Here is a 26,700-nt window from a genome sequence, read left to right on the forward strand (position 1 = left end):
CAGTATGTTCTACTGCCTTTCTAAATACCCACTCTCATTTATCCATTAAAGACTCTGTCCCAAAATTCCCAACTACCTTCCTAATCTGGTTAACCAGGTTGGACCATATCTGACACGGGATATTTTACCAGTATCTTCATTAAAAATAACACAATATTTTTATTCAATAACTGTAAGAAAGACACTGAGCTAGGCACTTTACATGCATTCAATGACTTCAATAATCACAAAACTCCACATAAAATTCTTTACACAATTTTACAGCTAAGTAAGCAAAACCTCTGCAAGTAACTTGCCAATGACAAATATCTCTACCAAGTAGCAGAGCTACAGCTCAATCTGAATGGCAAATCTCATGTCCTTAATCATACTATACTTCCCAGACTCTGAGCAGGCGAAAGGAACATGCTTCTTGACCTCTATGTCCTGGACCACTTTCTCTCTCTCTCCAGAGTCTCACTCTGTCGCGCAGGTTGAAGTGAGAGGCACAATCATGGCTTACTGCAACTTCTGCCTGCTGGGCTCAAGTCATCCTCCCACCTTAGCCTCCCGAGTAGCTGAGACTACAGGTGCATGCCACCACGTCAAGCTAATATTTTTTTAAGAGATGAGGTCTCACTATGTTGCCCAGGCTGGTCTTAAACACCTGGATTCAAGAAATCCTCCCACCTCGGCCTCCCAAAGGGCTGGGATTACATGCTTGAGCACCAGGGCCACTGATTTTACTGCACTAACCACAATGAGTTTCAAATGGAAAAGTAAAGGATAAAGCAATTAAAAATTTAGAAGAAGAAGAAGAGAGAAACTAAGTTCCATAGCCTTTATTTATTTTTTATTATTATTTTTTTTTTATTATTATACTTGAGGTTTTAGGGTACATGTGCACAATGTGCAGGTTTGTTACATATGAATCCCTGTGCCATGTTGGTTTGCTGCACCCATTAACTCGTCATTTAGCATTAGGTATATCTCCTAATGCTGTCCCTCCCCCCTCCCCCAACCCCACAACAGTCCCTGGAGTGTGATGTTCCCCTTCCTGTGTCCATGAGTTCTCATTGTTCAATTCCCACCTATGAGTGAGAACATGCGGTGTTTGGTTTTTTGTCCTTACGATAGTTTACTGAGAATGATGGTTTCCAGTTTCATCCATGTCCCTACAAAGGACATGAACTCATCCTTTTTTATGGCTGCATAGTATTCCATGGTGTATATGTGCCACATTTTCTTAATCCAGTCTATTGTTGTTGGACATTTGGGTTGGTTCCAAGTCTTTGCTATTGTGAATAGTGCTGCAATAAACATATGTGTGCACGTGTCTTTATAGCAGCATGATTTATAGTCCTTTGGGTATATACCCAGTAATGGGATGGCTGGCTCAAATGGTATTTCTAGTTCTAGATCCCTGAGGAATCGCCACACTGACTTCCACAATGGTTGAACTAGTTTACAGTCCCACCAACAGTGTAAAAGTGTTTCTATTTCTCCACATCCTCTCCAGCACCTGTTGTTTCCTGACTTTTTAATGATGGCCATTCTAACTGGTGTGAGATGGTATCTCACTGTGGTTTTGATTTGCATTTCTCTGATGGCCAGTGATGATGAGTATTTTTTCATGTGTTTTTTGGCTGCATAAATGTCTTCTTTTGAGAAGTGTCTGTTCATGTCCTTTGCCCACATTTTGATGGGGTTGTTTTTTTCTTGTAAATTTGTTTGAGTTCATTGTAGATTCTGGATATTAGCCCTTTGTAAGATGAGTAGGTTGCAAAAATTTTCTCCCATTTTGTAGGTTGCCTGTTCACTCTGATGGTAGTTTCTTTTGTTGTGCAGAAGCTCTTTAGTTTAATTAGATCCCATTTGTCAATTTTGGCTTTTGTCGCCATTGCTTTTGGTGTTTTAGACATGAAGTCCTTGCCCATGCCTATGTCCTGAATGGTTTTGCCTAGGTTTTCTTCTAGGGTTTTTATGGTTTTAGGTCTAACATGTAAGTCTTCAATCCATCTTGAATTAATTTTTGTATAAGGTGTAAGGAAGGGATCCAGTTTCAGCTTTCTACATATGGCTAGCCAGTTTTCCCAGCACCATTTATTAAATAGGGAATGCTTTCTACATTTCTTGTTTTTGTCAGGTCTGTCAAAGATCAGATAGTTGTAGATATGCAGCATTATTTCTGAGGGCTCTGTTCTGTTCCATTGATCTATGTCTCTGTTGTGGTACCAGTACCATGCTGTTTTGGTTACTGTAGCCTTGTAGTATAGTTTGAAGTCAGGTAGCATGATGCCTCCAGCTTCGTTCTTTTGGCTTAGGATTGACTTGGCGATGCAGGCTCTTTTTTGGTTCCATATGAACTTTAAAGTAGTTTTTTCCAATTCTGTGAAGAAAGTCATTGGTAGCTTGATGGGGATGGCATTGAATCTATAAATTACCTTGGGCAGTGTGGCATTTTCACAGTATTGATTCTTCCAACCCATGAGCATGGAATGTTCTTCCATTTGTTTGTATCCTCTTTTATTTCATTGAGCAGTGGTTTGTAGTTCTCCTTGAAGAGGTCCTTCACATCCTTTGTAAGTTGGATTCCTAAGTATTTTATTCTCTTTGAAGCAATTGTGAATGGGAGTTCACTCATGATTTGGCTCTGTTTGTCTGTGAGTGGTGTACAAGAATGCTTGTGATTTTTGTACATTGATTTTGTATCCTGAGACTTTGCTGAAATCTTGTCAGACTGAGTACTTCTACCTACCCCTAGTATCAAATCCCACATCTGTCCTGAAACTAAATCATAACCTCTTTAGCAGGCTGAGAAAGACGGAAAAAAAGAACATTTTACAAGATACAATAATAGATCTATGTCCTTTCAAGAATAACACTGATTCAGTGAATATTCTTCTAAGGTACTCAGTCAAGTACCTCATACAAATGAGGTATTTGTAGGTTATTGTATTGACTTAATGATTCTATTATCGTGACACAGAGGTTACCAAAATGTCATTCAAATAAGCCTGATAAAACACAGTTTATCTCCCATAAGCAAAGTCACCTTGCTCAAATCACTGTGATTAGGAGCTCTAAAAACAAGCTATTTTGTAATGAATGAGCAGTCCTTTTACTTGGTAGCAGAGTAAAATATAGCACATGACAAATACGAAAATAGTTTGGTAATACTATTATTCTTCCCTGGAAATTTTTCCTAAGAAGTACCCTGAAGACGTAAATTAAGTGTATTCCAAATTTTTCTGTGCTTCCTTAAGTATCACATACCCTTAATCCAAGTTATCTCATTTTTTTTTTCAAAAGTACCAATAATTGTAAGAAAGTAGTTGTGTAACTTTGGAAAAGTCTAGGGGCAAAGGTTATAGTAGTCCATTAGAGCTTAAACTTTCCTTGAAGTCTCTTATCTCAGTTCCATCAATAAATTTGTCTTGTGACCTTGGGCAAACCATACTTCTGTGTGTCAGTGCCCTCATCTATGAAATGCAGATAAAAGCAGTACCTACAACAACACAGAGTTGGTGTGAGGAATAAGTGATCTCATTAGAATCATACCTTGGCACAGTGGACACTTGAATATCAGTAGGTAGTTGCAATGAAATGTATTTTATTACTATTCATGTTTTCTCACAGAAAAAGAAAGGACCCTAGTGCAACTACTAAGAATAAGGGTCAAAGGTGAAGCACACAGCCTTAAGAAGGGAATAAACATTTGAAACAGGGATGCAGGGGGGTAAAGTAGAAGAGTAAGGTTGGCAATTTATTGACACTAAAGGGTACTGGCCTCAAAATAAATAAAAAGGAATGTTGAAAGCAGTGAGGCTATGCCTGAGTTTCAACATTAATATTAATTTCTACTCACATTTAGTAGAGTAATATTTACTTCCATACCAAAATGTTAAATGGCCTATAATTACAAGACAAAATATAGCAGCCTTGTCTAATAATCTCAAAGTGACTTATAACTACAATTGATCCTTGTTCATTGGCTTTACTAGAGGGAAGTAGTATCATTAATGCAAAACAAGAGAGAACTATAATCAGTCCTATCAAATCAAACTCTACTTAAACACAAAATCTGTGGAAACAACCCAAATCAAGTGTACTTCTGCATTATTTAGAAAACATTTAAGAATAGAATTCAGAATAATATATACACTAGCTTAAGAAAAAAATTACTCAAGATAAAGAGTATCTGTAACATTTCATATTTCTTCAAACTAGTATTTTAATAAATCCAAATAAACTTTTTTGAATGTTCCAAATTAATGCCTATTTTACATTTATTTTGACTTTGAAATGCATTATACATGTTTTGCAACAATGTCATTATCATTCCCTCATTTTACTGCAGTTTAAGGGGAAATAACTGGATTTTAAATTTTTTTGTCTTTGTTAAAACAAAATATAATATTTACAATTTAAGGTGTTACTCTGTGAAAATTATGAAACAAGAGTAACTAGAGTCAGTAATACAACACATGTACTTCAACCTAATAAGCAGGTTAAAATAACCCATATCCATCTTATCTTTGAGGACTTGCCCATGAAAGCCACATATTCTATCATTATTCAAGAATGTTAAATTTCAAGCCTAAAAATAAAACACTCATCAAATATTTGTTTATAGGGTTTTGAAGAAAGTCACAATAATATTTGTTTATAATAGCTAACATCAGTTTTCTTCAGGTCTTTGGGATTGGGATCCTACAGTATTTATAATAAAAGAATTTGAGAAGTCCTGCTTTAAAGATGCTTGCTTATCTTTGTTTTACTCAGCATCTCAACTTTGTATCCATTTCTTATTAATCTCTAGATTTTCTGAGACTAAAGTAGTACCTGACACTTTATAAGTGATCATTAAATTTTTATCAAATAAATGAATGAGGAATGCAAAGATAAGATGTAGTCCTTGATCTTAAAAATCTTAGTATGGTAGAAGAGGTAAGATACGCAAACAAACAACGAACAAACAAGGCAGAATTTTATCAAAACCATGAATGAGATACCCCAAAGCGACAGAATTCCAGGACACTGAGAAATCACACCAGCCTGGAAAGCAGGTCACATTTCAATGAGGCTTTGAAACATGGGAGTATCATTTCAATAAGCATTTCAACTTTCTGGGATATCTGTAAATTCAAGGAGCCACTTTTACCATTTTGTAGCAATTGTATAGAAAAGAAAGCAAAGGATTTTTAGAAACAGAATCTTTAAGTCCTTTCAGAATGTTTTACCATGTTAAGAGCTGAGGCAAGAGGAAAGCCTGAGAGGAGCTGGTGATCACACTGTGGAGCTTTTTCTACCTTGTTCCTCTAACTCCTTCCTTCATTTTTCTCCTGGGTTTTGGAATCAATTTTGTTCAAATTCAAATCCTAGTTCAATCACCTACAAGTATATGACCTTGATCAAGATACTTAATTAATTAAATGCACAGGGCTTGACATTTTAAAAAGCACCTTAAATGAAACCTATTAAGAGGTGAGACAGCAACAAACTGTAGTTCTTAACCAAAATACATATTAGTGTTGTCTCAGGAGCTATTTCAAAACAGATGATCATATTCCATCCTAGACCCAAAGCCCAGAATATCTAGGCAAGTGTTTCCAGGAATACTTTGAAGAAGCTTCCAAAATGATTTGAAAGGTAGATGAAATTAAGAAATTCTTATGTTCATGTTGTCCTGTCCATAAAAAGAAAATTAAGAAATTCTAGTAAATAAAGGATGACATAGGGCAATATGCCAGATTACATTATCATTTAAAGATCGCCCACAGGAAAGGATCCTAATAAAGCACGCTTCAACACAACCAGGTAAACCAGGAGGCAATATCACAAAAAGTGAGGAAGAGTTTCAAGGAAAAAATGGTCAATAATGCCAAATAAGTTAAAGAAAAAGACAACCAGAAGGCCTTTTACTGACCTTTAATAAAAGTAGTTTTGTGTTAAGGAGAGAACCCAAATGGTGAGAAATTAAGTACTGGATGGGAAATTTAAAAGTAGAGGTTTATTTTTTCTCTACATCTGGCTGTAAAATGAAGAAAAGATACCACACCAAGATGTTTTGCCAAGGGAGGGCACTATTCTTTGTTTTACTTTTTAATAAACTTAATCTGGTGAAGATTTAATCTGTGAAGAACAATCTAGACCAGGCATCCCCAACCCCCAGTCCGTGGCCTGTTAGGAACCAGGCCACACAGTGGGAGGTGAGTGGTGGTAAGCACTACTGCCAGAGCTCCGCCTCCTGTCAGACTAGTGGCAGAATCAGATTCTCAAAGGAATGCAAGCCCTACTGCACACTGCGCATGTGAGGGATCTAGGTTGCGTCCTCCTTATAAGAATATAATGCCTGATGATCAGTTTCATCCCAAAACCATCCTGCCCCCCCACCCCCCACACACACACCCACACACTCCCTGGCAGAAAAATTGTCTTCCACGAAACCAGTCCCTGGTGCCAAAAAAACTGGGAGCCACTGGTCTAGACTACATTAGATACATTCTATACATATGTTGATCTGAAATTTGCTGTAAGACAATTTCATCTCCACAAAATCTATTAGGATATCCTTTAACATACACTCTGATGCACATGCTAATACTAAAAGGCAAGCTAAACAAGCTCTATATAACCTGGCCCTGCAATTATCTTAAAAGAAGTTTACTTATTCTAATTACTGTAATTGCACCAGTACTAAGAACTAACAATTCTGCTGGGTAGCTAGTAGTAAACATTCCAACCAGCTACTCAATAATTACCTCATCTGCCAATTCAAAGAGCTTTCACTTGCTACATGTCTGAGGCTGGGAGGCGCTAAGAGGTATGTTATGATCTTTCTTGCTATACTCAGAAATAGAAGCGTTCTTTATACAACCCAGTTCAAGTGGACAATTACATTTTTAAATCATGATGTTACCAGAGAAATCCTTACTGCCTACTCAGAACATTTTCTTCATGATTATTTAGAAAATGATTATCCCAATTTTGTAGTAAAAGATACTGCCTGACCTAGGTTAGGGTCTGCAAAGTTTCATAAGATATATACCAGGTTTCTGTAAGTTATTTTGCTAAACTGAAGAGTTGAAATTGACGGTTTAAATACTGTCTATGAGCTGTCCCTCACTGTTCCTCTAAATTCTTCCCATTACCTGAAATTCTAATTGATCATTCAATACACATTCCTCCTTAAAAATGGGTGGATCATAAGGTCAGGAAATCAAGACCATCTCGGCTAACAAGTTGAAGCCCCGTCTCTACTAAAAAAGCAAAAAATTAGCTGGGCGTGGTGGTGGGCGCCTGTGGTCCCAGCTACTCGGGAGGCTGAGGCAGGAGAACGGGGTGAACCCGGGAGGCGGAGCTTGCAGTGAGCCGAGATCACGCCACTGCACTCCAGCCTGCGTGACAGAGAGAGACTCCATCTCAAAAAAAAAAAAAAAAAAAAAAAAAAAAAAAAAAAAAAAATCAAGTATTCTTGTGAATACTATTAGTCTTTTAGATCCTGGAATAAGACTTTCCCTCTAATTTCTGTTTTGGGCCAGCACTAATTAAGAAAGTAAGAGTTTCACTTTGGAAGAAAATAGAGCTAGTTTTGAGTTACATGAATCAGAAAAAGTAGATTTTGCAGAAACATAGCAAAGGGCTCTGCAAAAGTAGAGGGCAACTTACAGCTGGCCATGGGGCATGTTAGAGTGTAAGTAAAGGAGAAATATCAGGAAAACATATTATTTTACCTGGATATCTAATGGATAGAAGACGGGAAGCAAGGTGTTGATTTATTCTTGATCAGGTAGCATGTTCTATATAGAGGTTCTAAGAAGTAGCTTTCAAAGCAGAAGTGGGTAGTTTTTAACTGCTTGAATTAGATAACCTATAGATTCTTTTAAGTTCTTACTTTTTATAAATCTCATATACCAAAACATATCCCCTAAGGACCAGGGATGAAGTATTTGAATCATACCATGATTATGTGAATTATATCTCACTGATATTTCTTTAAAAATAAGAGTACTGTACTCATTTATTTTTAAGTTACAACATTCACAAGAAATATAACAATGAAATTGTCATTAGTGGTGTGACTATACTTAATAAAAAGCTAAGCAAAAAAAGTTTCAAAAAGAAGACTTTTGACATTAAAAAAGTTGCAAGTACAAAATTTCCAAATAAAGAACAGTACTTTTTTAAAAATTTCAAATAAATAATGAAAGGCATGTAAAATAAAATGTAAAACCTCTAATACCAAATTAGCAAATACCAAATTTGACATTTAAAAGAGATTTCCGAGCAGCTGTGGACCTCATCAAGACAATGCAGACTCCACTGACTATTCCTGTGCCTGTGCTCCAGTTACCCTGGGGCCCTGATAGCTTCAGCCGTGGCACTGCCCCTGATGGATGCTAGGGCCCTTGAAGCCAGAGGTTCCTGAAATCCAAGAGTGGTCCCATAGTTCAAGAATCACAGGAATCCCAGGAGCAGTGGGCTCAAGCTGCCCTTCAGGAATGTTACCTCTGCAGCATGCTGGCTACGGTGCGTCAACAGGTGAGCTTCACACTGCACAACTGTGTGCACAAGGCTGCCCACTTCGGAGCCACCAATCTGGACACGGCCAACTTCTATGTGTCACAGCTGCAGACTCCCACAGGTGTGTAGAGATGCTGCTCTAATGGAGTGACATTATTTCACATACCTTCAAGCCTGAGCAGCTGGAGTACAGACATGGGAATAGTCAGTGGAATCTGCATGGTCTTGGCGAGGTCTGCAGCTGCTCAGAAATCTCCTTTAAATGTCAAATTTGGTATTTGCTAATAAAGATCTGTGTTCACCTTTCTGCTTGAGTCTAAGCCACAGTATCCCAGGCCTCCCAATGTTCCCGAGCCAGGAACTCTGGGCCTCATGGAGTTACGGGCCCCCTTCGAAATCTGAGCCAAGCTCCAAGCAACTCTGGACTCCTGAGACCTCCTGGGTCTAATCAGTATAATTCTGCAACTCTAGAAATTCTAGGTCCCATTGGAAGGAATGCTCTACCTCACAGAACTCTGAACTCTCCAGATACAGGCCTGATGCCATTTCCTCAAGTCTGAGGCTTGGCGGTGGGGTAATACAGGTGGGCAAATTACAGAGTGGGAAGTTATTTATTGAAGAGACTGCAAAGTTCAGCCATCCTGAAGATACTCTCAAATGCTTCCCTCCTGCTAAAGAACCAACTTCTCCAGGAAAATAAAAGAGATTTCCACTCAATATTGGCAAGGATGAGACACATATGAGCATTCACACACCTATAGAAACTGTATTCGTTGGTATGACATTTTCAGTTAACATCCTTTACCATGCCATCTACTTCTAGGAATGAAACACACAGAGGAAAACACTGCAATAATATTTTAACAATAAAAAAAGTGTGTGTGTGGTGGCAGAGGGAGACCTTCCAGGTCCAACAATGGGAGGCAGGCTAAGCGTATTATGATACACCTATAAAAATATTATTCAGCCATTGAAAATTAGCTTTTAAAAATCTGACACAGAGAAATGCTTGCCATAGCATTAGATGAAGAAAGTATACAAAATAAATATGGTACTACAGCTATGCCTAAGATGCAGAAAATATAACAAAATTTAACAATGGTGATGTCCTCTCTCTTAAAATGCCATATACTTCCTTCATATTACTTTTCTAATCAAAAAACATTTTGTAACAAGACCTAGTTTTTATAGGAAGAAAATTTCAAGCCATAAATCTGAATATCTGTTACATCAAAAAAAAAAAAAAACCAGGAGTTATCTAAATATCCAACGACATTTCAAACAAATATATAATTCATGTTGATTCAACAACAAAGGCAAACATCCACATATATAAAATCAGGTTCAAAATCTCAAAGTAAAACTTTTTTTAAAGTTTATTAACTCTAAAAAAAAAATCAATTCCTAAGATTCTTCCTATCACTAACATTAAATACCTGACACAGTCAAGGGAAAACAAGATACTCGAAAGGTTTGCAAGGGGCAGCATTAATATTCAGCAACTATAAAGCAAGTGCACCCTTCAGACTAAATAGTCATGTCACATAAAAAACTTGAGCACGATATTTACCTGCACAGAATAGACAGGTAAAAAGTCATATTGTGTTTTTAAGAATCTAAGCTACTCAGCTAAACCATATTTTAAAAAGGAAAAGAATAAATTCTCAACCAACTTAAATCTGACTCTCACCAGAAAAGAGCTTTGCCCAGCAATCTATACTGAATTACAAAGAGCACACATTTGCCCCGAATGTTTATAATCAAAAGAATTCAACCAAAACAGAAGTCCAAAGTAAGGATTAATCAAATATTTAGCTTATTAATTGCATATCATTGTCTACCATCCCTGCTTTCCCTTTTCTTCATTCCTCATTTTGAATCTTAAAACTAAGTCATGTATATGCATGAATAAAAATACGTTTAAAATTAACATTTATACAATTTACAGATGTACTAGGTATTTTACATATATTATATATGTAGTACATTCATATACACAATTATCTCAAGCCCTCTGTGAGGCAGGGGTAGTCACTCACAGTACACAGCATTCCTGTGTAAGTATCTCCACTCTACAACCATCCTACACCCACAGGTTCTTAAGGAACCCTACTACAGCTCTTTTCTTTTTATTTTTTATATTTTTTTAGAAATGGGGTCTCACTCCATTGCCCAGGCCCGTCTCGAACTCCTAGGCTCAAGCAATCCTCCTCCCTGGGCCTTCCATAGTGCTGGGATTACACACATGAATGAGCCTGGCCTTCGTTTACTTTTTGTAATCACAACACAATGCTTGGATTAGAAAAGACAAGGTAAGGTTTGGAGCAATGGCTCACACCTGTAATCCCAGCTAAGGTGGGTGGATCACTTGTAGTCAGGAGTTGGAAATCAGCCTGGCCAACATGGTGAAATCCTGTCTTTACTAAAAATACAAAAATTAACCTGGTGTGGTGGTGCACGCCTGTAGTCCCAGCTATTCGGGAGGCTGAGGTAGGAGAAGATTGCTTGAACCCAGGGGAATGGAGGTTGCAGTGAGCCGAGACCATGCCCTTGCACTCTAGCCTGGGCAACAGAGTGAGACTCCGTCTCAAAAAAAAAAAAAAGACTAGGTAAGTATTTGTTGTGAAAAGGAAAGTGAGGTTCAGAGTGATCTGTCCAGGGTCATACAGCTTGTCTCTGACAGAAATTAAGTTTTAAACTGGACTAAGCATGATATTCTTTTCAGTGTAACAGCTGCTGCACTATTACACGGTAGATATAAAGTTAGTTAAAATACAGAAGGCTTATTTTCATGGTGTGACAACATAAGTCAAAAACATGAATAAAATTTAACAAAATTGCCAAAATAAATTGTAAATTCCAAATTTAAACACAATAGTGAGTTACTAGTTTCAAGATTCTAATCGATCCTATCAGACTAATAAAGTAACCACATAAATCCAAATAAAAACTCCTATTTACATGGTATTTTAAATGTACATTACTATACCATTTATTCAATTAAATGTAATTAGTAGTGTGCATTTCCCTGGAAATTCCTTAGAGGGTAGAAGTAATCATTTTCATTTTCATGTCATCCACTTGATCAGTAATTCTTAGCACTTACCCTGCTGATGTACATAAACTTAATTACTAATTATTCAATTAAAATTTACCCTCTCAACCAGGACAAGCATGCTATGGAAGAGCTCATCCTTTATGTTATTGTTGTAATTATTTCCATCTGTAACATAATAAACAATTTATAGCCTTCTACCATTAAAAACTTGAGTTAAGAATGAACTATAAATCTTCACATTTGATTCTTTGATATGCATAATCACCTTGTATTTATCATCTGCTTACTTAGAGTTCTGGTCAGTACAAGAAACAGAAGCCCCAAAGTCTGAAACTTTCTTCCTTCTAAATATCAACCTATTTGTTTCAACTGTTAGTAAATTTGGGGGACATCCTACTTCGTTTATCAAAATATATGTAAATATTATAACTGCAACACTCGTACACATATGCAGATAATTTTAATTTCCAAGCTAAAATTTTCCAGAGCTTTTTATCTCCACTACTTTTTTCTATGGCAGTCCAAAATTACAATTTTACTAATTCTTCTACATTTTTAGGCATTGAAAAAACTATTCTATTCACATACCAATTAATTCTATAATACAGTTAAATACTGGCTTTTTAACACTTCAAAATTATTTCACCTCTATCTTTCCATATTTCTTCCTAAAAATTCAGTCCAAAAGTCATTACGTGAGACTGAGAGAGGTAGATGACCATGCTGGAGAGAAATCCACAGTGGCCCAGAACAGGGTATTAGGGTATTAGAGCCTACAGAATGAGGAAAAGTTTCTAATAGAGCATACGAATGGACTAGCATGAGATGTCTGAGTTAAATAGGATGAGGGGGCATCCACATGAGAAGAATGGCCTTGCATAAGACATCACAGCACAAGGGAGGTAAGCAGGGCCACTGCCTCCCCCTTAATTACGCTAATCCCCCTGCAATTAACTAATCCATTACCTCCCTCCGGTTCTTCCCTAGTATTTTTCAGAGAAGAAAGGGAAGAACCTGAAGGAGGTGATGGATTAATTACAGGGGGATTGATCAAATAAGTACACATATGGAGGATAATGGTATTTCACCATCAGAGGACAATACAAATATGGGAGAGATGAAAATTAGGACCCCTACAGTGATGGAATGAAATTGGAGATTTGTGTGCACTTATATTTTTCAATACACACACACACACACATATATGTGTGTGTGTGTGTGTGTATAACATACACTTGTCACTTTCTGATTTTGATGGTATATTATGGCTATATGGAATACCCTTGAGGAAGAGAAATATACTGAAGTATTTAGGGGGACAAAAGAGAAGCATCCATCTCAAATATCCTAGGAAAAAAGTTATGTACTGTACTTGTAACTTTTGTTTAGAATTGTTTCAAAATTCAAAATTAACAAATTATTTTCAGCACAGTAATCATGTGCAGTAAATAATGACATACACTTCTAATTATATAAAATAATTTGTACCTATAATTTTCAATATTTTAGGTAGATGACCTTTTTGAGATTCTAAACACGCAATCTGTCTCCAGAATATAAAGACATGATAAAAATCTCAATTATATTTCAGAAAGTTTGGCAAGTCAGTGAACCCATTCAGCATCCCCGTTCCCTGCTAAAAATTCGATCCACAGACTTCAGTACCTTAGCCACTGCTTTAAATGGCTATATACTCCTATATAGTAAAATAGACCAAAAAAACCCCAAGACCTAGATATAAATACATGAAAATTATTACTTAAAATGAGGGTTTTTTTTTTTTCCAAAAACAAAGTTTGAGTAAAATTAACAAGGGTGGCAAATTTACCACTACAAAGGTCTTTCATAGGAGACAGGTTATACCTTCCTAATCTTTAAAATAATTCTAAGGTTCTGTAGTTCAATAGTGAAACAAGCACAATATCCTGGCATAAAACTATCTTTCAGACAAAATCCACCTGCTGTGTATTAAAAAATGTAATACCTGAAAACTTCCTGCCTTGGGAGAGAATAAACCTGATTCATAATACAAAAACCACTCAATCTACAAATGCTTTCAACAGAAAGATGGACTAAATATAAAGGGGGAAATTCTGACCTCCTTTGGTGCTAGACTGCAGTCATAGCTAGGCAGGAGGTGATATTACTATCTCATATTTAAAATTATATTTCAGATATACGTGATACAGTCACCTAAGAAAAGGATGGACCCACTTGACCCACAATAGTATTTGGCCTCCATGACCTAGACTAGGAAAGATTTAGAAATTACCCATCATAGAGAAAGAAAGTGCAGTCTTCCTTGCCAAGATGAAAACTACATACTAAATGAGTATCCTATGTGAGAATTACATTTCCATCTGTAAAGAAGTTGCACTAACATGTGCTCCCTTCATGTCCTTGCCTTCCGTTCAGTACTGAATTCTTTTAAAATACTGACAGACTATGCAGCCTTCACATTTCTGTCCCAACATCTAGCTAATTAAAATTAACAAATGTGATATCATTTTTACTTCAGTCCACCTATCCAATCAATATTGAGTGTATTCAACACCAAGAGAACAGTTTCTCTAGGTCTGACAAACATGACCATCTTTAACTAATTCAGCCTATATACTATGAAGTTTACCTTAGGCCTCTCGGTCTGTCAAAAGAAAGGATAGCTGTGTTTTTCGACACTGGAGTTTCTTGTATGATTTTCAAAGACCATATTAGGATAGTATATGTATGAGAAGCAAAAACAGATTAAGAATTATAATTCAATGACTTGCTAATATATATTTTTAAAATCACATTGATGACTTTTTAAAAGACTGCCAAATGAAACTGGGATATTATCAAGATTACATTTCTTACATATGTCAATCCAGACAGTGCTCTTGTTACAGAACCACATTTTTTTTTTTACTTTTGAGACAGAATCTCACTCACTGTCGCCCAGGCTGAAGTGTAGTGGCACGATCTCGGCTCACTGCAACCCCTGCCTCCTGGGTTGAAGTGATTCTCCTGCCTCAGCCTCCTGAGTAGCTAGGATTATAGGTGCACACCACTACACCTGGCTAATAGACTGCAATCTGTAAGACTGATTTTACAAGTATTTTTCCTAATTACACTGTTTCATGATTAAGACACTGGATTTAAGACATTAATTCAGATTAAGAATTAAGCAAACAAAACATGAATATACGAATTACTGAAAAAAAAGTACCATTTTTTCTCATGAATTAGTAAATGATTAAGACAATGGCATGCTTTTTAGCTGTAAAGTCTCCTTTCTCTAAACTTCCATAACATTTGGTTTACACATTTCTTATGCCACTTAACACATTATGATTCATGGTATAGTTATGTGTATACTATTTTCCTCCTCTACTATTATAGTGTATTCATGTACCTTTAAAATTCCTCTCAAGCATCTAAAACAGTCATAACATCCATGGAATGAATAGCCTAACCTTCAAATATACCATAAATCTCTTCAAATTCAGAAAAAAAAATTTCCTTTTTTCTTAATATATAATCTTTAGTAGCATAAACTTTTAAAAAACAATTTTGCTGGCCAGGCATGATGACTCACACCTGTAATCCCAGCACTCTAGGAAGCCAAGGAGAGAGGACTGCTTTAGGCCAGGAGTTCAAGGTTAGCCTGGGCAACACAGTGAGACCCCATCTCTACAAAACAAATTTTGTTTCATTTTTATTTTTTTAATTAGCTGGGCATAGTGGTGTATGCCTGTAGTCCCAAGTACTTGGGAGGCTGAGGTGGGACGATCATTTGAGCCCAGGGGCTCAAGGCTGCAGGGAGCTCTGATTACACCACTGGGCTCCAGCTTGGGCACCAGAACAAGACCTTGTTTCAAAAAGAAAAGAGGAAAAGGGAAGGGGAAGGGAAAGGGGAGGGGAAATGGGGGGAGGGGGAAGGGGGGAGGAGGAGGGTGAGGGAGGAGGGGGGAAGGGGGAAAGGGGAAGGTGAAAAAAGAAAAAGGAAAAGGGAAAGAAAAGAAAGGAACAATTTGTCAGTATGTGCCAAGAGCCACAAAATGTTCAAATACTTTGATCTAATAATCCTACTTCAGGAATTATTAATAAATAAATAATAATGATACTGCCCTCTGTCTGCCAACATACATCTAACAAAACTCTGTGTGTTTAAAGATCTTCATTGCCATGCTATTTGTAACAAGGGTAGGGGTAAAAACAAATCTAGTGTCCATCAGTAAAAAAATAAATTACAGGTCAGGCGCAGTGGCTCACACCTGTAATCCCAGCATTTTGGGAGGCCGAGGCGAGTGGATCACAAGGTCAGGAGTTCAAGACCAGCCTGGCCAAGATGGTGAAACCCCATCTCTACTACAACTACAAAAATTAGCTGAGTGTGGTGGCAGGCGCCTATAATCCCAGCTACTGGGGAGGCTGAGGCAGAGAACTGCTTGAACCTGGGAGGTGGGAGGTTGCAGTGAGCCGAGATAGTGCACTATACTCCAGCCTGGTCAACAGAGTGAGACTCTGTCTCAAAACTACACTACACTACACTACACTAAACTAAACTAAAAACTAAGTTAAACTAAAATAAATTACAAAAATTATAGCATATTCGATCTCAGATTAGAATACACATATAGCCATTAAGCATTATCGTTAAAATGTTGACCAAAATTTCCATTCTGTAAAATTTTTATTGCAGCATTATTATGAGATTAAACAAAACAAATCATTCAAATGTCAAATGATAAAGCAATGGTAAAATATCAGAGAGCCACAGCTGGAAACATTATGCAGTTGTCAAAGTAAAATATGGAAGATAAACGTAGCATACATATATTAATGATTATTATCTCTTGCTGCTAAGTCTTTATTTTCCTCTTTTTCTCTTTTTAGTATTTCCTAACTGTCATGTAATTCAGGAATTAGCATGAAAAAATGTCCTTTTCAAAAAGGCAGGTCCTCCTTGATGACTCCAAATAAGTCTCACCATGTTTATTTCTTTCCAGAAAATAGCACAGTTTGTAATCATTTGACTTACTGTTTGCCTATCTCCCTAAATTAACATAAACTCTGGTAATCTTCCTACATAAATAAACACAACATAATTGCTGTAAATTTATAACTCCAAGAATGTAGTATTTATATAGAAAGACCAATGAACTAAACCAAAGGGTAAGAAAGAGAACAAACCAAGCATATACACTTTCAAAAATTAAGCTTGTAACAAACGGTTTTGGTAGGGCTACTTAACCATTTAAAAAATAAACATCAGATTCCTGCCTCACAACTTAGATCAAAAAAACCATATGGATTTAAGATTTCAAAATAAAAAATTAGTCTTTAATAAGTCATTTAGTCTTTATATTTAATATGTAGTAGAACTTCTAATAACCTTGAATCAAGCAAGAAGACATTAAGTAAACCATAAAGAGAAAGATTGAGGTCAGGCATAATGGCTCACGCCTGTAATCCTAGCACTTTGGGAGGCCAAGGCGGATGGATCGCTTGAGCCCAGGAGTTCGAGATCAGCCACGGGCAACATGGCGAAACATCATCTCTACAAAAAAAATACAAAAACAAAAAATTAGCTGGGCACAGTGGCACACAACTGTAGTCCCAGTTACTTGGGAGGCTGAGGGGAGAGGATGACTTGAACCCAGGAGGCAGAGACTGCAGTGAGCCAAGATTGTGACACTGCACTCCAGCCTGGGTGACAAAGCGAGACCCTGTAGGGAGGGAGGGGAGGGAGGGAGGGAGGAAGGGAGGGAGGAAGGAAGGAAGGGAGGGAGGAAGGGAGGAAGGGAGGAAGGAAGGAAGGAAGGAAGGAAGTTAGTTTGGATAATATAAAAATCAAGCTAATACAACACAACACACAAAAAATTCTGGAAAAAAATGTCAATGCCTACCAACAACAAAATAATAATAATGCCCTCAGAGTACCTACCTACCTAAACTTAAGAAAAAAAAAAGTTTTTAAAAATAAACTGCAACACACCATTTATAAAAGAATATCAAAGATAAATAAACAAAACATAACTAGCAACGGCCAGGTGCGGTGGCTCACACCTGTAATCCCGGTACTTTGGGAGGCCGAGGCAAGTGGATCACCTGAGGTCATGTGTTCAAGACCAGCCTGGCCAGCATGGTGAAACCCCATCTCTACTAAAAATACAAAATTAGCTGGGGGTGGCAGTGCACACCTGTAGTCCTAGCGAGGCTGAAGCAGGAGAATTGCCTGAACCTGGGAGGCGGAGGTTGCAGTGAACCGAGATTGCACCACTGCACTCCAGCCTGGACAATAGAGCAAGACTCCGTCTCAAAAAATAAATAAATAAAATAACTAGCAACAATAAAATACAGATGAAAATAAGATACCACGTTTTAGGAATCAGGTTAATATCCAATGTTGGCAGTATTCAGGAAAAACGGTGCTGTCAACACTTGATGAGCGTGCAAAATGCTACACAACTTGTTTTAGAGCAATTTGGTGTTATGTATCAAAACCCTAAAACAATGCATCAATCTTAACACAGCAATTCAAACTTCCAAAGCCTAATTATTCTAAGAAAATAAATAAAAATTGAAGCAAAGGTATAACTATAACCATGTTATTATAGTATTAATACTAGCTAATAATTTTAACTATCCTGACAATATGACCAAGAATGATATATCCAATCTATACAGGCCATTAAAGTCTACAATTTGACCAATAGATAGGTTATGAAAGAACGTAAGATATGACAAGATAATCACAATTTAACTACACATTTAAAAGGCAATCATAGAACATTACAGATATACATAAGAATACTAAATGTTCCTATACTTAAGAGTTATTACCAATAGGTGACAGATGACAATATTTATTTTCGTTTTGCTTTTCTGCATTTCCCAATTTCTGCAATGAAATATATTAACTTCATTTTTTAAGTGCTTTAAAAAATATTCAGATTTAACAGCTAGAAGCAATGTACAAAATTAAAATAGTGGAATTATGTGATTTTTTTCTTCTAAACTTTCTCTTTGAATTACTTTTTCTAAGATAAAATTCACCATTTTAAAGTGTATAATTCAATGGTTTTTAGTATATCCCCAATGTTGTGAAGTCATTATCGGTTAAGTTACTTCTATTAATAAAAGCAAAATAAAAATACAGAGCTCAAGGAAAAATCTTAAAATCATAACTCAAAGCATTTCAAGGAGCTAACGTATCTTAAAAATACCACAAAATGCTCAACAGCCTAGATACAAAATTTTGAGCCAATATTATCTTTCAATTTTTTCAAATAACCTGATAAACTGACATAGATGTTATTCTATCAATTCAAACATCAACAGGTAGTAGAGGAAAATGACAACTAGGATAGTCATCGTATATCCTATCACTAACTAACTCCTAAACTTTCACTGATAAGGCACATACCAAAAAAAAATTAGGATAAACTCTGAATCCCAAAAAATGGCCAAACCAACATGTTCTAAGCTCTCTCCCACTGGAAAAAAAAAAAAAAAATAGAAATGCCAATCTGCCACTAAAGACATGTGGCATAGGTCAAATACATTACTGACATATCATTAACATTTTAAAATTCTGTTATCACAAAAATTTTGCAAAGTTCAAGATTACAGAAATGACTGAATTTTGGATTCTATCTTCCTAGGATTCAGAATAATAGGTTTAATACCACCTGTTTTAAAAACTATTTCAAGTTAAAGCAAACTACAGTCTTCTGAGTTCTGCCTCCTTGAGAATTCTAGTAAAAACAGCATATTACAATTAAAAATTTATTCTCTATCAGTTAAGTCTAATTAGGGAGCACACTAATGATAGTCAAGTTCCAAGCCAAACAGGTTAGACAACTTCACTGAATAGAGATCTACATGTCTTCATTACTTGATATGTCTAAATTTTTAAAGATTCAATATCAAGAATTCTAATCTCCCCATCAAATTGCCAATCAGGGTCTCCAAAATCCTGGCTAGTCTACCTTTCCAGCTTTATTTCTAATTGTAAAGTTACATCTTAAGGGTCAGATCCTAAAGTCAGTGTGCTGTGAAAAAAATCTTGAAAAATTCCTTATATCATCCATAAAGCACAATTACATACAAGCTAACAACCTATCTTCCTCCTCCACTAAAATAGGTAACTGTTTCTTTGAACACATAAAAAGTGACCAATTTGTATTTAGGTGCCCTGTTGTCCCTAGACTATAACATTCAGCAAAGTGAGGAGTTCACACTATCAAACTATGTGGAAGCTGATAACAACTAAGAGAATAGCAAATGCACCTCTCCCACTTCACACCCACTCTAGGCCAGATGCTCATTCCAGTGGAATAACAGGAAAAATTACTTGTACTATTTAAGTTTTCTAGTTCTCATTCTCATTCATTCTCTCTTTCACTGAATTCATCTAAGTTCAAGGCATATTGGATATACTCTTATAAACACTGCACTATACCCAGTATCCCTAGATTAGCCTCTGCATGGTGGTTAAGAACATCCCAGATTAACTGAGCAGTAGACTGGGTTTGGTTCTGCCATCTCCTAGCAATGTAACCATGGGCAAGTAACCTAATCTCTCTATGCCTCAGTTTCTTCATCTCCAAAATGGAATAACAATACCTACTTCATAGGGCTGTTGTAAGAATTGTGAGTTAGTAGATAATGCCTATAAAGTACTGAAAACATTGCCTGGCACATAAAAAAGTTATGTAAATGATGGCTATTACTTCCCCCAACAGGACTGCTCCTTCAATCTTGGCCCCAATTGTATCCTTCAAAAATTTGTCCCAATGCCTCCCTTTTCAAAAGAAGGCAATAATAATCTCCAACTGAGGCAAACTCTCCTATACCCTTAAACGTCTATGGCTCTTAACTTTTGTGTGATTGTACTGACTCATATTTCTATGTGGTTTATCTTGTCATATAAATCAGAAGCTCCTTTAAGAGAAAAATATGGGAATACACAGCATGCTTCTTTGATACAAATAAGTCACTCAGGCAAGTACTCAATAAACATTGCTTATGAAGCAAGATTATTAAAGGTTTTCCAACAAAGTACAAAGAGTTTAATAAAAAAAAAATCTGTTACAGATTCTCAGTTGATATCAATGTAAGTTGTAAATGAACTGTTGTAATGTGAGAGCCAAATTTATTCTGAGTTTAGATCCCAAAAATGAGGATTTAGCTCATAAGGAATAGCTGAAAGTTTTTAAGGCAAGAATATTAAAGCAAGGTTGGTTTCAGCTTTCTATGATTTGCAAATGATGCTGTTAGAGTCAGCCTAAAATCTGAAAAATAAATCAACATATTAGATACTAAGTGATTAGATACTTAGTGACTATGTATTAGGCACTACACCTATATAGATGAAAATATTTAATACCTGCACTCAACATATCTATTCAAATATAGTTAATTAAACAATGTTCAAGGCTCAGTGGGAAAACAGAGTAAGGATATTAACACTTAAAAGTAAGGATATTAGCACCTATTTTTCTTTGGCCTCAGTTGAAGTCTTATCATTAGGAAGAGAAAAAAGAAAAGCTGCATTTCACGAAGGGATTAATTAGAAAAGCCAATAAGTAATATACATCTAGAGACTGAATATTTCCTCTAAAAATCAAAATCAGATGACTATTTGATTTTTTTCATTTGGGAAAATGCCACAGAGATTTTAAATCAACTCTCTGGCCTTGATCAACAGACATTATCCTACTAAGTATAGTTAAAAAGGTTATTATTTAAACAAAAATTCTAAAGTCAAAGGAAATTTTTTTAATTGTTACAGTTCTCCTAACGGACCAGGAGGCTTTCTCGTAAGTGAAAAAACTATATTTGTCTACAGTTTGTCACTTGAGATTATTAATATTACATATGTAAAGGTAAGATACAGTGTTTCTTCATATGATGATGATGTTACCAACCTGCCGAAGAAAAGGTATGCTCCGCATTATTTTATCCCTCTATCTAGACCCACCTCTACTCCACAGCAGCAATTTGCAAGCTAGATATACTACACTTCTACTCAACAAGAGATACATAGACAAGGTAACCAATGCTATAAAGTATCAAATTTGCAAATTTTATGCCATGTTTTAACTGTGAACTCTGACGATGTATACAAGTTCCAAAGAGCCAAAAACTGACCAACAGGTAAAATACTGCAGTCAGTAGATAAAATACCTCCCAATAAAGGAGTATTTCACAGCTAGTTCAATTAACCTAATTCAGCACCAAAATAAAAATACTAGATGTTGAAATATAATTAACAAAAATGTATACTACCTAAAAAGTCCAGCATCAACTCAACTTTCTTTGTTAAGGATAGCTAATCCACTACCCTGCAATTCACCTTCTTAAATAAGAGAAATACAACAAAGTTACACTATACAATATTCGTAACTTAGGTTCTAAAGTCAGCCTATATGAGGTGAAGATATTGTATAGTCATTTAAGAGTAAGATTGTCATTGAAGATAACTAATCTTACAGATGGGAAAGACACTGTGTTTCTTTATATATAATAATGATGTTACCAACCTACAGTCAAAATTATCCTTAACAGTATTTTCAAATGGACTATAGGCAGGGTAATGTGTTCATGGAATAAAACACAAAAGAAAACTGAGACTGAATTAGAGAACGAGGAGAGTCATATTTTACTCATTCCAGTGTAGTTGATTCCAAAGGTAATCAACTACATTATTATGATCCTCTATCTTACCTTTCTTTTCAAAATTCAGAGCACATAAAGTTAAATGCTTATATGATACTCCACTATAGCATATAAGCCAGAAAACAAAACTATCCTGGAGTAATAAGTAACCACCAGATGCTATTTTCTTTTGTAGCACTATGAATCGAAGATAATTTCTCTAGAGTTCCACTCCAACACTATCACCCACCATTTCTCAACTTTTAGTTTCTACCTTAAAAAAAGAGGCAAGAAGACATAAATCCCATTATGACACTGAGTTAAATTTTAAAATGTATGCACATAAGAGAAAATATAACAAAGATATGATCACTGTAGATATCTGTGCTAGTATTTTCTTAAATCTATTCAGAGATGACTAACGTTTAAAACTTAAACCAAAGTTCCATTTTAGTAAGAAATCATATCTTACCCACTACCATAAGCGTGAATTCAAAACCTCTCTTCACTGATTTTCTGTATACTTGATTTGGGAGATTGGCAAATCCCACATAGCCTTCAAGGTTCTTCTGTTGCTGACAAAAGCAAAAAGGGCCAAGTTATTCATGTATCAACAGTACTATTCAATCACATTTCAAATTCCCTTCATTAACCTATTTTAGAAAATTATACTATTATTCACAGCAAATCAAACTACTTCCATGGCATTATCAATAAAACTATCAATTCTTAAATGGACAAAATTATTTGAGCATGAGTTGACTGACAATATAATGGTTAATTATAAAAATCCAAGGGAATGAAATAAAAATTTAGAAAACCTGCCTCAGAGCAAAGATTTCAATTGACAGTAGTTAGTAACAAGATGATTGACCAACCAACTAAAAAAGCAAAATAACAAAGGATTTTTCACAATAAAAAAATTCAAATCCCCTTCATATCATATTAAGAATCCTTTTTAATTATCTCCTTTGATCGCACTGACTAATTACCACAGGTATGAGATTCTTGAAATTTGTCTTCTTATTCATGAAATGAAATCAAAATGTTGAATTTAAAGCAATTTTTAAAAATAAACTCTTGAAGGCTCTTGTGATCAGTGTCAACCAGCTACAGTATCATTCAAGCTGTTAAGCCAGGTCCAATTTTGTCACTTCAAGGTTTCACATGATCCTACTGCCTTTATCTTCAGGTTTATCCAGGTTTTAAAGTAAATTATAACTTCATTTTCTATTGGCTTTTTATTCCTAGATGACCTCAACGATAGTTTCATGAGTAATTGAAAGAAATCTACTTCCAAATTGGTGTAGTAAATAAGTCTGACTTCTAACTTACCCATGGGTGAGAAATGCTGTCCATAGTTAAGACTATCTGAATAAGCAGAGTCTCATTGGTTAATTTCACTTTGGAGGTAGTCTTATCTCAACATTAAAAAATAGCAAAAAGAGGCACACATTCTCTTAAAAGTTTCTGCCACATTGAAATTCTCATTTAAAAAGCACTCAAGAGATCAAAACATCAATTCAATACATTTGGATTTAACAAAGAACAGAAGTCTACAATGTTTACTAGCCATGTAGCTAAATATTCCATCCATAATCTTTGGCTCTTTTGTTCATTTCATAAAACTAATTCTTAAGCCGAATTTTAAAAACTAAGCCCATTAAAATGAAAAGCTAACTATAACATAATAATTAGGAGACTAATCAGAATCTAATATTTTTAAGTCAAATATATGAAAGTCTGCTATGAGTGGAGTTAGAAAGATGCATTAAACCTAAGGTTTCCTTGGCTCATATTTCATCCAACTGTAAATTAACTTTAACTGAGACTGAAAAAAATCTCTGTATAAATTATGTAGTATACTCACAGCTACTTTGTAAAGAACACATTTCCATCATTCCAGCGTTCCAGAATCCAACAGAAGAAATCCACAGAGGAACAGTAAACAAAGAATTCCAAGAATTGTAATGACATATTCAGGCCAAACAGGAGAGGCAAATCCATTGAAACACAGCAAAAGACAGAGGGGAAAAAAAAAGTTACTTACATGTAACTCAACAAATTAGAGGTAAATTAAAAAGAAATTAAAGTCAGACTTGTTTCTAAACATGTCAAAGTAATATTTTTTGTGTGGGATATAATGCCAGTGAGTTTAAACCCATTTTCAGCAACTGTCCTGCTGAAATATAGAAAATAAGGCCCATTATTGCACCCTGCAGTTGAGGTTTTACAGAAACGGTAGAAAAGATACAAAAGTGTAAAGTTCCAGGAAGGTATACAGGAACCAAGTTTTAAATTACAAGAAGAAAAAAATGTAAATTTCATGCAATTTTGCTTTGTCAGTCACTGGATTAAGACAGCTCAGATCAGACAAATGCAAATGTTTTGGTTAAAACCTTTTCATACAATGCTGTATTTCAAGTTCTATTAATTAAACTGAAGTCCAGAATTTAAAGAAATGTAGACATTTAGATACAGGAAAAGGAAGGAAGCTAAAGATGATAAGCAGAAACAGATGGAAAGAGGAGACAAATGTGAACTGTGAAAACTGAAAGGCAACTAATGAAGCATAGAAAATAAAATAGATAATCCTTGGCCAAACTGTGAAAAGTGTACATTTTTATACTGATACACATCTATGAGTTATATCACAACCCACTTCAAACTGAAGTCCATTTTATAGTTAAGGTAATTAAATGTAATAAACAAAACCCCAGTTTTAAAGTTAATTACAAAATTATTCCATGACAAAATCATCCAATGACTTCCGAACTTCCTCAAAAGTAAAAGCCGAAGTCCCAATGATGGCCTACAGTGTTTCTCTACCTTAGCAGCATCTTAGAATCACTTGGGGGAGCTTTTATAAAATCCTAATGTCTCAGCTGCACCTCCATATCAATTAATCTCTGCAAACGAGACCCATCCATCAGTATTTTTTAAAGCTCTTCACATAATTCCAATGTGTACCAATGAAAGCCACTAGCCAACAAAGCCTGGCAAGATCTGGCTCTACTCTTACTTCTGGCCTCATCTCCTGCTACTTCCTCCTCTTGCTCACTTCACTTTCCCCAACACTGAATCCCTAACTACTCCCCAAACATACAGTGCATACTTTCACTTCATGGCTTTTGCACTTGTTGCTTTTTTTTTTTTTTTTTTTGAGACAGAATTTCACTGTGTTGCCCAGGCTGGGGGGCAGTGGCGTGATCTGAGCTCACTGCAACCTCTGTCTCCGAGGTTCAAGTAATTCCCTGCCTCAGCCTCCCAAGTAGCTGGGATTACAGACATGTGCCACCACACCCGGCTAATTTTTGTATTTTTAGTAGAGATGGTGTTTCACCATCTTGGCCAGGGTGGTCTTGAACTCCTGACCTCATGATCCACCCGCCTTGGCCTCCCAAAGTGCTGGGATTACAGGCCTGAGCCACTGAGCCTAGCCACAGATTATTATTACTCAAATGTCACCTTCAAAAAGGCCTGCCCTAATCACCTTATTTAAAATTACGACCCCACTCCTCACCTTAGCACTTTGCTGCCTGCTGTATACTTCTCCTTAGCTCTTGCCACCATCCAACATAAATTTTACCCAACTTGTTTACTGTGACCTCCACCCTGCCCGCAATGTAAGCTCCATCAAGACAGAGATCGAATGAATTACATAAATTGTACGTCAAAAAAGGAAGCTACTGAGAGCAAGTTGCAGTAGTTTCAAAGAATACAGTATTTTAGACTGCACCTTGAAGGAACTCATCAGATAAGAGGTGTAACAAAAATGCCTCAGGGCCTGCCCTTGTCTCTTATTCACTGCTTTATCCTCAGCAACAAGAACAGTCTTTGGCACACAGTACTATTTTAAAATTGTGAAAAGTGGAAAACCATTCCAGGCAAAGGGGTGGGCCCTAAAGTGGGGATGAACTGGGTATTTCCAAGAGTAAAAAGAAAGCCGAGGCAGGTGGATTGTCTGAGCTCAGGAGTTTGAGACCAGCCTGGGCAACACGGTGAAACCCTATCTCTACTAAAAAATACAAAAAATTAGCCGGGCATGGCAGTGTGTGCCTGTAGTCCCAGCTATTCAGGAGGCTGAGGCAGGAAAATGGCCTGAACCTGCCCGGGGGGTGGAAGCTGCAGTGAGCCGAGATCGTGCCATTGCACTCCTGCCTGGGCGACAGAGCGAGACTCTGTCTCCAAAAAAAAAAAAAGAAGGTCCATGAACTATAATGAAGTGAAGTAGTGGACAAGGGGATGAGTGATAGGAAATGAGGTCAGGGAGGCAAGCAGGGGCCTGATCATTTGGGACTCAGCCAAAGTAGGAAGTATATGGATGTTATTTTAGGCATGATAGGAAGCCACTAGAGAGTTTTTCATAGGCAAGTGACCTGATTACTGTTTTAAAGATAGCTCTCAGCCATCCAGAGTGGTTCACGCTTGTAATTCCAAACTTTGGGAGGCCAAGGCGAGAGGATTGCTTTAGCCCAGGAGGTTGAGGC

General features: G+C 36.4%; 1 protein-coding gene and 1 pseudogene across 3 annotated transcripts in view; one reads left to right on the plus strand and one right to left on the minus strand.

Moving 5' to 3' along the window:
• Positions 1-26,700, minus strand: part of SEPTIN7 (septin 7) — a 114,307-nt gene that overhangs the window by 59,261 nt on the left and 28,346 nt on the right. For 2 of the 3 annotated variants that reach the window (XM_055293433.2, XM_055293430.2), the window contains exon 2: positions 22,683-22,785. In XM_055293433.2, coding sequence (XP_055149408.1) covers positions 22,683-22,692 — 10 coding nt within the window. In that variant the 5' untranslated portion in view covers positions 22,693-22,785. Of the gene's footprint in view, positions 1-22,682; positions 22,786-24,080; positions 24,100-26,700 lie in introns of those variants that run through there. The other variant, XM_055293432.2, reaches the window with a different exon arrangement.
• On the plus strand, positions 8,293-12,333 carry LOC129490493 (gem-associated protein 7-like; annotated as a pseudogene).

The sequence above is a fragment of the Symphalangus syndactylus genome, chromosome 9 (genome assembly GCF_028878055.3).
Source record: "Symphalangus syndactylus isolate Jambi chromosome 9, NHGRI_mSymSyn1-v2.1_pri, whole genome shotgun sequence".
NCBI lineage: Eukaryota > Metazoa > Chordata > Mammalia > Primates > Hylobatidae > Symphalangus > Symphalangus syndactylus.